This window comes from Patiria miniata, unplaced genomic scaffold (genome assembly GCF_015706575.1).
Source record: "Patiria miniata isolate m_02_andy unplaced genomic scaffold, ASM1570657v1 HiC_scaffold_17, whole genome shotgun sequence".
Taxonomy (NCBI): domain Eukaryota; kingdom Metazoa; phylum Echinodermata; class Asteroidea; order Valvatida; family Asterinidae; genus Patiria; species Patiria miniata.
In genome coordinates, this window is record NW_024037055.1 from 12,972,103 (window position 1) to 12,987,755 (window position 15,653).

Genomic DNA, 15,653 nt, shown 5'->3' on the forward strand with positions numbered 1-15,653 from the left:
GTACAGATTAAGTTTTAGCCGCAATTCCTTTTTTTTTAATCTGTTCTTTTTTCCGGCTTAAAAAAAAAAAACACTGAAAAAAGAGAAGAAAAACTGTGGAAATGCGTTGATTTTTACCTCATTAGCGCTCTCGAGTTGAGTAAATGTAGGCCTTGGGCACGCATGTCACAACGTTTTCCGTTGAAGTCAGGTAGTCTTAAAAACAAGTCTTTTGTTGTTGCCGAGCCTGCATGCGATACAGGTGGCCAATGTACTTGCACTCAGTATACAACAGAGCACGCGTCGAAATCAATTCTATCATTTCAGTTATCGGTGGTTTCCGATCGCAGTGATATACATGTATGTGAATACAAAAAATGCCAGGTACCAACCATGTTTTCGTCACGTCATGTACACTGTACACTGACAGTAATGTGGAATGGTGCATGTTTCATCTAGAAAACGTTGGAAATTCGGGTAGGCCAAATAAAAAATAGGAATATGGAAAAATTCAAAGTGATTGAACGAACCAACAGCTTAGACATAATAGAGTTAAAGGCCACAGCAGCAAAATAAAAAATAATAAATGGAACTGGGTTTAGCTACAAGAGAAAGATGACAACAGGGACTTTGTGTCAGAGTGGCTTTTTCACAAAAAATAGAATTCCGTTTTTTTCAAGCAGCTGTTCCAGTTTTTTCAATCAGACCCTGTTCCGTTTTTTTTTTTCAAGCAGACCCTGTAGCATCTCTGGTTGGGACCATCCCAACATATCGTCGCTTTGCTCACGAAGTGACAAAAACCTCAAAATTTGACAAAAGTTCACTCTGAGATAATCGCATTTGAAGTTATTCATTTTTTCAAAAGACATTTTCGAACACTTTGCAGTAACAGAATTCAGTTTTTGCATTGTCCGATAGGATATGATTTGCTCTTTGTTATTTCATAATTGTTTGTTAGAAATAGTTAGTAATTAAACAGTAATTCATTAATAAAACTTTTTTGCACTTCGTGAGAACATCAATATTTTGGGTACCATTATTTTGCCAATTAGTTTGTACACAGTTTTTGTCACTTCGTGGGATCATGAATCGCGGAGGCTTTACTTATTTTGTACTTTTTTCGACGCAACATACTTGTTAATTTTGCGCATCACGACAGTTGAGCGAGGGCGCGTGTGTTCTTTTTCAACATCGTTCACGCGCGCGCGTGTATGCTCCCATCCTGCCGTGTGTAAACCATTGTATAATTATTTTGTGTGTTCTGGCCCTGCTCACGAGCTGACTCTTTGTCACTTCGTGGGAACATGAATCGCAGAGGCTTTACTTATTTGTAAGTTTATGTACAAATTGTTTCTCATAATCCACGCTTTAATTTGTTAATAGATGAATTATACAATGATCAATTTTAAAATACTTACAAGCATGACTGGCTCACTGCCCCTATTGGTTTATGCATGAACTGTATTGGTTGGTTGTTTTCTGTACCCTTGGTGCAATGCGAATGTCAATCAGGTTTATTGAGAGTCCCAAATGCTCAGACTATAGGCTTGCCCTGCCATTTGCCTTGTCAGTGATCGTGGGTGCGTTCACAAATCTGTTAAAATATTCAAAAGTTAATCCACCAAAAATGAAACGTGACACAGTTTTTCCTTAATCATTGACAAACAGGACTTCCAATTGTGGGCCGGTGATCCAAAGAACCATGGATGCACAATCTGAAGCAGCCAGCCAAAGGACTGATGACCCTACCATGATGCAACAATCTGCAGCAGCCTACCAACGGACTGATGTCCCCACCACAATGCAACAATCTGAAGCAGCCTGCCAATGGCCTGATGTCCCTACCACGATGCAACAATCTGAAGCAGCCTACCAACAGACTGATGTCCCCACCACAATGCAACAATCTGAAGCAGCCTGCCAACGGACTAATGTCCCTTCCATAATGCAACAATCTGCAGCAGCCTACGAACAGACTAATGTCCCCACCACAATGCAACAATCTGCAGCAGCCTACCAACCGACTTATGTCCCTTCCATGATGCAACAATCTGCAGCAGCCTACCAACGGACTAATGTCCCTTCCATAATGCAACAATCTGCAGCAGCCTACGAACAGACTAATGTCCCCACCACAATGCAACAATCTGCAGCAGCCTACCAACCGACTTATGTCCCTTCCATGACGCAACAATCTGCAGCAGCCTACCAACGGACTAATGTCCCCACCACAATGCAACAATCTGCAGCAGCCTACCAACAAACTTATGTCCCTTCCATGATGCAACAATCTGCAGCAGCCCACCAACGGACTAATGTCCCTTCCATAATGCAACAATCTGCAGCAGCCTACCAACGGACTAATGTCCCTTCCATGATGCAACAATCTGCAGCAGCCTACCAACGGACTTATGTCCCACCCATGATGCAACAATCTGCAGCAGCCTACCAACGGACTAATGTCCCTTCCATGATGCAACAATCTGCAGCAGCCTACCAACGGACTAATGTCCCCACCACAATTCAACAATCTGCAGCAGCCTACCAACAAACTTATGTCCCTTCCATGATGCAACAATCTGGAGCAGCCTACCAACGGACTGATGTCCCCACCACGATGCCACAATCTGCAGCAGCCTACCAACGGACTAATGTCCCTTCCATGATGCAACAATCTGAAGCAGCCAGCCAATGGACTGATGTCCCCACCACGATGGAACAATCTGCAGCAGCCTACCAACGGACTAATGTTCCTTCCATGATGCAACAATCTGCAGCAGCCTACCAACAGACTAATGTCCCTTCCATGATGCAACAATCTGAAGCAGCCTACCAACAGACTAATGTCCCTTCCATGATGCAACAATCTGAAGCAGCCTACCAACGGATGGATGTCCCTACCACGATGGAACAGGAGGCTCAGGTACCTGCTGCATTAGGTAAGTACGTAGTAGCTTTACCCGGTGAGTAAAAAAAAAGAGGAAACCCAAATGGTGCCCCTATTTAAAAAAAAAAAAAGTACTGCATGTAGTGCTTTTCAGATCTAGGATATGAAAGCCCAATTAATAAGTTTTTATTTAGTGATAGGACCATTCAAATTGCTCATGTACTTTTCCAGGTTTAGGAATTTTGAAGGCAAACACCATTTTTTAAGCTTTTCCACAGATCACAAAGGTTAGTGATATTTTAGCAAAACGAAAACTATTCCCATATCAATTAAACACATCAGAACATTCTCATAACCATGGTAACTGGCACTAATCATAACATTTATTGAGTGTTGAAACATACATGTATGAGTTATCGACAAGAAATATCGTACAAATACTGTTCAAATCATTTTTGCGAATCAGTATTTATGGCGTTTGGCTGTACATGTACATGTTTATCAGAAGTTGGCTGGCAAATTTTGCATTTTGAAAATTTCAACATTTTCGGCAAAAATAAACCTGGCGCGAAGTGCTTAAAATATGAGGCTTTATACTGTCAATAGTTTATTGTTTTGCCCTAGCTGCCTTCTTCTTGGCTACCCCAGAGACTTATGGGATTAATTATTCTGATATCATTTTCAGGGTGCGACATATGGTTTCATTTTTAATACTGAAATATCACATGCCAAATGTGATTCGTGGACAAGGTTAAAAACGGTGTTTGTCTTCAAAACTGCAAAAGTGCATGAGCAATTTGAATGTTTCTTTCACTAACAGAAAGCTTAGTAATTTAGCTTTCATATCCTAGATCTGGAAAGTGCTACATGCACAACTTTTTCAAAAAATAGGGGGCGCCATTTGGCCTAAAAAAAAATGTCTCCGGTTTCTGGTATGCGCGCGCGTCGCCGTAGCCATGCGCGTCGGCAAAATGAAAAAGTTTTTTTCAATGAAAGATGATGTCTCAAAACCGCCAAACTCACTGGTTTGACTGGAATCCTGCTGCTGCACAATTTTAACGTGTTTTTAGATTGGGTTATGGTCGAGAATAAGCTTTATGTGGCCTCTCTGGACTCCCATATATTTGCACTAAGTTTAGTCGGGCACTATTTGCAGTCATCAGCCGACATTTGAAGCAAAAAAATCAGGTAAAAAAAAAAAAAAAAAGCCGTGTCGCCGCACCACTTTTTGGGCAAGCTCCATACCAGAAACCGGAGACTTTTTTTTTGGCATTTGGGTTTCTTTTTTTTTACTCGCCCTGTAGTTGCTTGTAGTCGGTTTTTTACCTTTAGTGGAGGGGCATTTACCACCCTCCCCTCCCCACCTCACCCGAAGATTTAAGACATGCATGTACTGGTAGATGTTGCCTGGTATTTTTGTACTTTTTTGTCTATTAATTGTCAGTATTAATTGTCAGATTGAATAAAAAATGTTTTTCTTCTATGAAAGGTACAGAGCCCCTAAAGGGACATATAATATTATTTTTTGTTATCTTGTGCACACGAAATAATATCTCATGCGCACGACATAATTATATATAAGGAGCTAGCTGGCTGCACGTGGCGTGCACAAAATCAGACCATTTTGTTTGTAACAAAAGCAGCGTGTTTATTTTGGAGGGGGCGTAATCATAAATGCAGCCACTATGTTACATGTTAAGTCAGATAGGATGGGGATTTTTGATGAATGTGAGACTGCCTTTTTGAGAGAGAGAAGTGTTTTATAGCTAAAAATTCATAAGATGGAATTTGCCCCCCCCCCCCGGGATTAATACGTCGGTAAAGGGCCAAACCTACTTATGTTTTATAGCTAAGAAAACAGCGAGGAAGAATTGGTATATGTGCAGGTAAACTTGGGGAATAATCAATTGATAAAAATTGCTGCCGACGCGTGATCGTGAATTAAAGTTATCAGCTGACCTTGTACCAATACATTGCGCACAAAGGCCTCAGCACAAACAATGTAACATTACTAAGCCACAATTGCCATGCTCTCTTGCAGATCTGTTCAATTCTGTCAAATTTGCAAAAAGCGTAAACATGACGCTAAGATAATTTCTTGAGCTGAAGGCTAAAAAAGTATGCCTTATGGTAAACACCTATCAGACAATCAGCTGTCCAACATTGAACTGATTGTTCTAGGTGGGGACCTAGGCTTATTCCCATCCTTAGAAAACCTAAAGGTCTACATCCTTCGCCATTGCCACCAGTGGCTAGGCCAGTGGGTTATTAGGGGCACCAGCAGTTTATGAGGGGGCACCAAGGACAGACCCAACAACATTTCCCCCAAATGTCCATGCCACCACAAGGGCTTCAAGTTTGAAAAGGGGAGGGGGGGGGGGGGGGCTCTTTAACGATAGAGGGCACTCTTTTTTCCTATTAATTTGTTGACTTTTCATACAGCAGTGCGTCTCAGGGAAGACAAAAATAGTAATCTACATTCATCTTCGGTGTAATAACTCACAAAATCCTTTAAAAATACACTTACTTTGGCAAGCTGGAAATCTCAGTTTTTCTGTGAGGGCAGGGGGGGGGGGAGGGGGTTGGCACTAAGAATTTGTCCAAGGCCCCCCTTGGCTACGCCACTGATTCCCACTCATCAGCGAAAATGAGACTCTGTTTAAAATTGACAGGGAGAATAAAACCGTCTAACTTGCATCCATTCAAACTGCTGATGCTGATAACGACTCCCAATGTCCTATATATAGCGTTTAAATCAACTTAAATTCACGTCGGCAATTGTCTTGGAATTTTCTAACAATAAAACCAACATCAATTGATGATTCCCTGAAGTTTGCGTGCACATACCGGTTCTTCCTCTATTTACTTAGCATAAAACACTTAGGCCTATCTTTCTCAACAAAGGCCAAGTTTGACAAAATTAATCATGATAGCGCCCCCCCCCCCAAAAAAAATCCATGTCCTAACTGACTTGACATGTAATGTATAGTGCATGCATTATTTCACCCCCTCCCAATAAACATGTTGCTTTCGTTACACACAAACTCGTCCGATTTTGTTCATGCTGCACATGCAGCTAGCTCCTTGTGTATAATTGTCTCGTGCGCACGGCATAATTATATCGTGTGCACAAGATAACAAAAAGAATTTGAATGTCCCTTTTTATAGGGGCTCCGTAGAAAGGCAATGTTTCCAAGAACAGACGACAAATAGAGATGGAATTGAGTACAGGCATCATTTTGTGGACTGTTACATGTATTTTATTGATTTTTTTATTCCTGCTTTTGATTGTAGATTCCCCACAACGAACTGGAACCATCGGAAACAGCGGCACAATCAGTGGTAGCAAAAACTCTATCATTGTTGGTTCAACTGGAGTCAATATCAGTTACGTCTTCCCGTTGCAGGGACCAGGTAAATGTAATCTTGTTCTTTAAGATGAAAGTAATTTGATATTAAATCTAAATTGAAATTTGTTTTTTTTTTGGGGGGGGGGGGGGGGGGGGGAGATGATATCTATATATATAAGAGAGAGTTTAACTCGGCCTCCCAGACGATGTTTGCTCATGAAAGGATCCGAGACCGCGAGCTCCCGCGGCGCCAAAATCGCTTCACGTCCGTGGAAAAATGCGGAGGGTGTCTTCCACCGGGTCGGACACCTTGTGTCGTCCTGATTTTCCCGTATGGACCGGCGATCCGTTTTGTTGATTTTTCGTGACTGCATTTTGCGCAGGAATTTGCCGTCGTGTGCACTTTCACGTTGACTGCCTGTCCGCCCCCTGTGCTGGCTTTTTCTACGTGTCTAGACTGTGCGAGGTCAGCGGCTTCGACGTAGGGGTTGCGTTTACGTGTTCTACTTGACTGTTTTGCAAAAGAGTTCACCAAACGGTAGCATGGGGTGACCTTGGCAAAATATTTTTTCTCCATGGTGCGTGGCCACCAAGTGTCCCTGTTCTCTCATATGCTTCGCTTGCCGCCCCTGTGCCGAGTGCAACGAATACTCAGAAGGACCACACATTAGTATGCCTTGCGCAGTCTGAAGAAAATCGAAAGTCTACACTGCGTAGTACTTTCTGAGCTATGCATAAAACCGTCGATGGCAACGCGTACTGCAGCCTGCTACACACCCTGGAAACGAGGTTGGGTCTACGGTGCTCGCTATTTGCAGCACAAGCATGTGACGTGTATAGTGCTCTGTTATGGAACGCCAAAGAGGCGTTTAATGTGATCATCGAATCGGTGATACACTTTTGCAATCGGCGATGCGTATTCACGATCGGTGATGGACTTTCGCGATCGGTGATGGACTTTTACCTGTGATGCATATTCACGATCGGTGATGGACTTTCGTGTTCGGTGATGGACTTTTGCAATCGGTGATGCGTATTCACGATCGGTGATGGACTTTCGTGTTCGGTGATGGACTTTTACGGGTGATGCATATTCAGGATCGGTGATGGACTTTCGTGTTCGGTGATGGACTTTTACAGATGATGCATATTCACGATCGGTGATGGACTTTCGTGTTCGGTGATGGACTTTTGCAATCGGTGATGCATATTCACGATCGGTGATGGACTTTCGTGTTCGGTGATGGACTTTTACTTGTGATGCATATTCACGATCGGTGATGGACTTTCGTGTTCGGTGATGGACTTTTACAGGTGATGCATATTCAGGATCGGTGATGGACTTTTACAGGTGATGCATATTCACGATCGGTGATGGACTTTCGTGTTCGGTGATGGACTTTTACAGGTGATGCATATTCACGATCGGTGATGGACTTACGCGATCGGTGATGGACTTTTACAGGTGATGCATATTCACGATCGGTGATGGACTTTCGTGTTCGGTGATGGACTTTTACAGGTGATGCATATTCAGGATCGGTGATGGACTTTCGTGTTCGGTGATGGACTTTTACAGGTGATGCATATTCACGATCGGTGATGGACTTTCGTGTTCGGTGATACACTTTTGCAATTGGTGATGCATATTCACGATCGGTGATGGACTTTCGTGTTCGGTGATGGACTTTTACAGGTGATGCATATTCACGATCGGTGATGGACTTTCGCGATCGGTGATGGACTTTTACAGGTGATGCATATTCACGATCGGTGATGGACTTTCGTGTTCGGTGATGGACTTTTACAGGTGATGCATATTCACGATCGGTGATGGACTTTCGTGTTCGGTGATGGACTTTTACAGGTGATGCATATTCAGGATCGGTGATGGACTTTCGTGTTCGGTGATGGACTTTTACAGGTGATGCATATTCACGATCGGTGATGGACTTTCGTGTTCGGTGATGGACTTTTACAGGTGATGCATATTCACGATCGGTGATGGACTTTCGTGTTCGGTGATGGACTTTTACAGGTGATGCATATTCAGGATCGGTGATGGACTTTCGTGTTCGGTGATGGACTTTTACAGGTGATGCATATTCACGATCGGTGATGGACTTTCGTGTTCGGTGATGGACTTTTACAGGTGATGCATATTCACGATCGGTGATGGACTTTCGTGTTCGGTGATACACTTTTACAGGTGTTGCATATTCACGATCGGTGATGGACTTTCGTGTTCGGTGATACACTTTTGCAATCGGTGATGCATATTCACAATCGGTGATGAACTTTCGCGATCGATGATGGACTTTTACCTGTGATGCATATTCAGGATCGGTGGTGGACTTTCGTGTTCGGTGATGGACATTTACAGGTGATGCATATTCACGATCGGTGATGGACTTTCGTGTTCGGTGATACACTTTTGCAATCGGTGATGCATATTCACGATCGGTGATGGACTTTCGCGATCGGTGATGGACTTTTACCTGTGATGCATATTCACGATCGGTGATGGACTTTCGTGTTCGGTGATGGACTTTTGCAATCGGTGATGCGTATTCACGATCGGTGATGGACTTTCGTGTTCGGTGATGGACTTTTACGGGTGATGCATATTCAGGATCGGTGATGGACTTTCGTGTTCGGTGATGGACTTTTACAGATGATGCATATTCACGATCGGTGATGGACTTTCGTGTTCGGTGATGGACTTTTGCAATCGGTGATGCATATTCACGATCGGTGATGGACTTTCGTGTTCGGTGATGGACTTTTACTTGTGATGCATATTCACGATCGGTGATGGACTTTCGTGTTCGGTGATGGACTTTTACAGGTGATGCATATTCAGGATCGGTGATGGACTTTTACAGGTGATGCATATTCACGATCGGTGATGGACTTTCGTGTTCGGTGATGGACTTTTACAGGTGATGCATATTCACGATCGGTGATGGACTTACGCGATCGGTGATGGACTTTTACAGGTGATGCATATTCACGATCGGTGATGGACTTTCGTGTTCGGTGATGGACTTTTACAGGTGATGCATATTCAGGATCGGTGATGGACTTTCGTGTTCGGTGATGGACTTTTACAGGTGATGCATATTCACGATCGGTGATGGACTTTCGTGTTCGGTGATACACTTTTGCAATTGGTGATGCATATTCACGATCGGTGATGGACTTTCGTGTTCGGTGATGGACTTTTACAGGTGATGTATATTCACGATCGGTGATGGACTTTCGCGATCGGTGATGGACTTTTACAGGTGATGCATATTCACGATCGGTGATGGACTTTCGTGTTCGGTGATGGACTTTTACAGGTGATGCATATTCACGATCGGTGATGGACTTTCGTGTTCGGTGATGGACTTTTACAGGTGATGCATATTCAGGATCGGTGATGGACTTTCGTGTTCGGTGATGGACTTTTACAGGTGATGCATATTCACGATCGGTGATGGACTTTCGTGTTCGGTGATGGACTTTTACAGTTGATGCATATTCACGATCGGTGATGGACTTTCGTGTTCGGTGATGGACTTTTACAGGTGATGCATATTCAGGATCGGTGATGGACTTTCGTGTTCGGTGATGGACTTTTACAGGTGATGCATATTCACGATCGGTGATGGACTTTCGTGTTCGGTGATGGACTTTTACAGGTGATGCATATTCACGATCGGTGATGGACTTTCGTGTTCGGTGATACACTTTTACAGGTGTTGCATATTCACGATCGGTGATGGACTTTCGTGTTCGGTGATACACTTTTGCAATCGGTGATGCATATTCACAATCGGTGATGAACTTTCGCGATCGATGATGGACTTTTACCTGTGATGCATATTCAGGATCGGTGGTGGACTTTCGTGTTCGGTGATGGACATTTACAGGTGATGCATATTCACGATCGGTGATGGACTTTCGTGTTCGGTGATACACTTTTGCAATCGGTGATGCATATTCACGATCGGTGATGGACTTTCGCGATCGGTGATGGACTTTTACCTGTGATGCATATTCCCGATCGGTGATGGACTTTCGTGTTCGGTGATGGACTTTTACAGGTGATGCATATTCAGGATCGGTGATGGACTTTCGTGTTCGGTGATGGACTTTTACAGGTGATGCATATTCACGATCGGTGATCGACTTTCGTGTTTGGTGATACACTTTTGCAATCGGTGATGCATTTTCACGATCGGTGATGGACTTTCGCAATCGGTGATGGACTTTTACCTGTGATGCATATTCACAATCGGTGATGGACTTTCGTGTTCGGTGATGGACTTTTACAGGTGATGCATATTCACGATCGGTGATGGACTTTCGTGTTCGGTGATGGACTTTTACAGGTGATGCATATTCACGATCGGTGATGGACTTTCATGTTCGGTGATACACTTTTGCAATCGGTGATGCATATTCACGATCGGTGATGGACTTTCGCGATCGGTGATGGACTTTTACCTGTGATGCATATTCATGATCGGTGATGGACTTTCGTGTTCGGTGATGGACTTTTGCAATCGGTGATGCATATTCACGATCGGTGATGGACTTTCGTGTTCGGTGATGGACTTTTACAGGTGATGCATATTCACGATCGGTGATGGACTTTCGCGATCGGTGATGAACTTTTATACTACATAAACATGGAAACTGATTGTCAGTTTCACAAGCTACTGAGAGTCACTAATTTTCTTTGGTACAACTATTAGCCAAGTCAAAATATTAATTGTTGACACAATTGGAGGACACTATTTATGGTTAAGTCTTGTAATTTGTTGAATAATTAAGTTTTTAAATAGCGCCCGCCATATGTGTGCCACATTTGAAAAAGGATAGATCTAATTAGTCCCTCATTACTGTTGCATAACATTTTTCAGGCTTTCAAGTATTTCTACTTTTCCTACTTTTTCCTAGTTTTGTTTACCTTGCTCCGACTTTTTTCCCACTTTTTATCCCTCAACTCCGAAAAATGACATCTCACTGAATATTTTTTTCATGACAGTGATACACACAATTATCCTTCTCATATTTGATTTGATTGAAGATGATGCATCACACCACTCTGGTCATCCATCAGTTGACATATCAGAGAATCCACCAAGTACATCACAGCAACCACCAACACGGCATGTGGCCTCAGGTGCACAAGGTAATTATCAATGAATGTACCAACTCCAAACCAGATGTATACATGTACATGTAGTAAATGTATACATTCTTTACATACTAGTCTCACACTTGTATGATGGGAATAAAATGTTTTGTTCTTGTTAATTTGCAGTATACAAAAGCGCAGCATCTTTTTGCTTCCCATGCATGCCATGAGTTTGAGAAAATAATATTTTTTTCATGAAAATAAATTTATCATCTGTCATTAATAGACCAATCCATTTAGCCCCGCCCCATTGTGTTCTGACCAATCACAGCCATGACTTATGTCTGACATCACATCAGTGCACAAAAGTCCAACATACTTGCACGGGCATGTGCGTGCAGCTGGAACATGCAGTTTGGCGTTGGAGAAGAGCGCATGTTAATTGCCTACGTACACAGTGGGCGGGGCTTACTGGATCCAACATGCGTGCAGACGCTTATGACACGCGGCTGTAACATGCAGTGTGGCATTGGAGAGGAGCACATGTTAATTGCTTACGTGCACAGTGGGTGGGGCTTACTGGATCCAACATGCGTGCAGACGCTTATGACACGCGGCTGTAACATGCAGTTTGCCTACGTGCACAGTGGGCGGGGCCTACTGGATCGGTCTATTGCAGAGCTTTTGCAACACTTGTTGTGTGAGTGACTAAGATTCATGCATCAGTGAACGGGAAGTTATTTCAATCCTGTCAATATTTATCCTCCCAAGCTTTAACCAACAAGCTTTTAGAGCTTGAACTTTTTGCATACAATGAGCCAATATTTCAGCTCAAAATAGTACTTTCTACAGACAAGGAGCCATTTTATTTCTTGAATGCCACAATGCATTGTATGATTATAGTCAGTGAACTCTATGCTCATTTCAATATTGTAGGATGCAGCGCCCCCAAAAGGATGAAGTTTGACAGTTCAGCCCAAGATACGGCTGCTGATTTCTGTGAAGATGCCCTAAAGTCATACTACAGGGGGAAAGGTAGCTTTGTTAAAGTGCTTCCATGGGTGGGTGATGACAGGAAACACATTACAGAAATCTACACAAAGTTACAGTTAATACTTGGTAAGGACAGAGTGAAGAAACTGGCATCATATGATGATATATTACAACTTGAGACAGAAGAGGGAGATCTGATCCTTATAGCTGTTTTAACTGGGTTAGCTGGTAGAGGAAAGACCACACTTTTTAACAAAATTGCATATGATTGGGCAATTTGTTTTAGTCAGGTACTACAGAAGTATAAACTTGTCTTCCTGTTGAAAATGCACGCACTGGAGCAGAGTTCAGATCTTGTTGATGCAGTTTTTGACCAACTCTTGGCTAAAGATGTAAGGATTGAAAGAGGTGCCCTGGACATGTTTATCAAGAACAGTCCTGGAAGTGTCCTCGTTTTACTAGATGGCTTTGATGAGCTCATGACTACCTCCTTGTGTGAATCCTCATTTGGTTCCATTCTGGAGATCCTTAGTGGAAAGGTGTTGAGGGGCTGTACTGTACTTGTAAGCACCCGCCCCTCACACCTTGACAGACTTGTATCAGAGGAACTTGTTCAGGAACCATTCACACATGTCAGGGTCATGGGTTTCAGTAGAGACGATGTCACTGAGTATGTTACTAATTTTTTCACTAGTGAACCTGACAAGGCCAAGGGGCTTCTTGAAAAGATTGAATCGTCACACCTTCTGTCTAGTTTATCTGAAAGTCCAATGCTTGTTCTTTTGATGTGTGTACTATGGAGAGAAGATTGCACACTCCCAGAAACAATGTCACGTCTGTATCGTAATGGATTTTCATATATCTTCCAAAGAAAAGGATTGGACTCGCAAGATGAAGTAGCAAAAGTTGTGATTGAAATTGGCAAGGTTGCGCTGCATGGTCTTCTTTCTCCAGATCAGTCACTCTCTTTCAAAGAAAGTGACTTTGAGCCGAGTGTGCTTGAGCTGGCTCTCAAAGCAGGTATTCTGACCAGACAGACAGACCGCAAGGGACTACAGACTCACAACTGTATTCAGTTTATTCACAAGACATTCCAGGAGTTCTCTGCTGCTGCTTACTTGCAAAGCTTGTTAAAAGCAGACCCAAAGAAATTTCAGAAGATTTTGAATAAAATCATGTCAAAGGGTGCAAGCAGGTTTGAGTATCTTCTGCGCTTTTGTTGTGGTGACAATGAGGCATGTACATATGAGATTCTGAAGGTATTTCAGGTGAGGTGTCAGAAGAAATTGGCATTCAAATTAAAGATTGGTCAGTTGGCACTTCATTGTTTCTTTGAAGGTCAATCCAAACGTTTGCCTCCAGAGGAATTCATACATTCATTCATAACAGATGAAATTCGCATTCATGAGCGTGACAGGGATTGTCTGAACTCAGTCATATACTTTGTGAAATGTGTTGCTGAACAGACAAAAGGCAGTGGCAACAAATACCTTGCTAATGTACATACTTTGCATATACACCATTGTAAATGGACATGGTTTATTGAGGAGTTAGCTGTTACCATGTGTGCAATGACAAATCTTCATGCTGTAGATTTCAAGGACAATGCAGATACTGGTAAGTTGCTCAGACATCTACCCAACTTGGTACCTCATTTGAATCTTTCTGGTAATAACCTGGGTGGTACAGCAGCATTGTGGTGCATGCATTTGAAGCAGTTGAAGTCTCTTACAAAGCTGAACTTGCGTAACTGCTCATTGAATGGACAGGACATCAAACAAATTGCTGAGTCACTCGGGGATCTACCCAACTTGGTTGAATTGAATCTTTCTGTTAATAACCTGGGTGGTACAGCAGCATTATGGTGCATGCAATTGAAGCAGTTAAAGTCTCTTACAAAGCTGGACTTGGGTAACTGCTCATGGAATGGACATGACATCAAACAAATTGCTGAGTCACTCGGGAATCTACCCAACTTGGGTGAATTGGCTCTTTCTGGTGATAACCTGGGTGGTACAGCAGCATTATGGTGCATGCAATTGAAGCAGTTGAAGTCCCTGACAAAGCTGGACTTGCGTTACTGCTCATTGAATGGACAGGATATCAAACATGTTGCTGAGTCACTCAGCGATCTACCCAACTTGGTTGAATTGAATCTTTCTGTTAATAACCTGGGTGGTACAGCAGCATTATGGTGCATGCAATTGAAGCAGTTAAAGTCTCTTACAAAGCTGGACCTGGGTCACTGCTCATTGAATGGACAGGACATCAAACATGTTGCTGAGTCCTTCGGGGATCTACCCAACTTGGGTGAATTGAATCTTTCAGGTCAAAAACTGGGTGGTACAGCAGCATTGTGGTGCATGCATTTGAAGCAGTTGAAGTCCCTTACAAAGCTGGAAATGCATTTCTGCTCATTGAATGGACAGGACATCAAACATGTTGCTGAGTCACTCGGGGATCTACCCAACTTGGGTGAATTGAATCTTTCTGATAGTAACCTGGGTGGTACAGCAGCATTGTGGTGCATGGAGGTAAAGCAGCTGCTGCACCTTCAGAGGCTGGACCTCATGGACTGTGACTTGACAGAGGAAGACAAGAACCATATTGATGAGTCACTGAGTGACCTGAAGAAGAATGGATTAGACATAAATTTAGGACATAAATTTCACTGATTTAAATCACGATTTAAATCATACAATTTTGTTTAAAACATCACTGATTTAAATCAAATGATTTGTTTTTTAAATCACTGATTTAAATCATTTGGTAACAGTCTTATTTTTGGCAAAGTAAATTGACTGAGGGTCATTTTACTCAATTAAATCAACTGATTCCACTTACATGTAATTACAAAGAGTAAGATATTGTTAACACATTCAAACACCCCTACTTCATCAGCATCGACTCAACTTACATGTTGGTTTTGCATAATACCCAAAATCATTGTTTTGATTAAAGTCAAGATCTGAGTTTAAAAGTTTTTCTTCAAAGTTTGAATTTTAAAGGGAAGATACAACATTGCAAACATCAAAAAAACGAAATGATCAAATTATCATGAAATACCTTACTGGATTGTTAGGGAATGACAGCCTAAAGTATCCTGTAATATCGTGTCTCCTGGTGTGCTGACATTTTCAAGAAAATTTGTATTTTTCCAACACTGTTCAGCCGAGCAGTGTTGCAGAAAACCTTTTTTTTTTAACCGCTCTGAATTTTTTTCATAACAGTTGTTCCCCATTTTCTTTACAATTGATTACACACCTGTGAAGGGGTACAAGCCTGCCAGACTGATTTGCTGACCTTCCCCAAA

General features: G+C 42.4%; 2 protein-coding genes across 2 annotated transcripts; both read left to right on the plus strand.

The window, feature by feature from the left end:
* The first annotated feature begins 1,776 nt into the window (after positions 1 to 1,776).
* On the plus strand, positions 1,777 to 11,415 carry LOC119724040 (transcriptional regulator EFH1-like). The gene is made up of 3 exons (XM_038194962.1): positions 1,777 to 2,918; positions 6,161 to 6,280; positions 11,297 to 11,415. The coding sequence occupies exons 1-3, from the start codon at positions 1,781 to 1,783 to the stop codon at positions 11,413 to 11,415; spliced, it is 1,377 nt and encodes a 458-aa protein (XP_038050890.1). The 5' UTR covers positions 1,777 to 1,780.
* On the plus strand, positions 11,303 to 15,348 carry LOC119723883 (NLR family CARD domain-containing protein 4-like). Its single transcript, XM_038194770.1, has 2 exons — positions 11,303 to 11,401; positions 12,284 to 15,348. Exon 2 carries the CDS (start codon positions 12,304 to 12,306, stop codon positions 15,013 to 15,015), a length of 2,712 nt encoding a protein of 903 aa, XP_038050698.1. The 5' UTR covers positions 11,303 to 11,401; positions 12,284 to 12,303; the 3' UTR covers positions 15,016 to 15,348.
* The last annotated feature ends 305 nt before the right edge of the window (positions 15,349 to 15,653 follow it).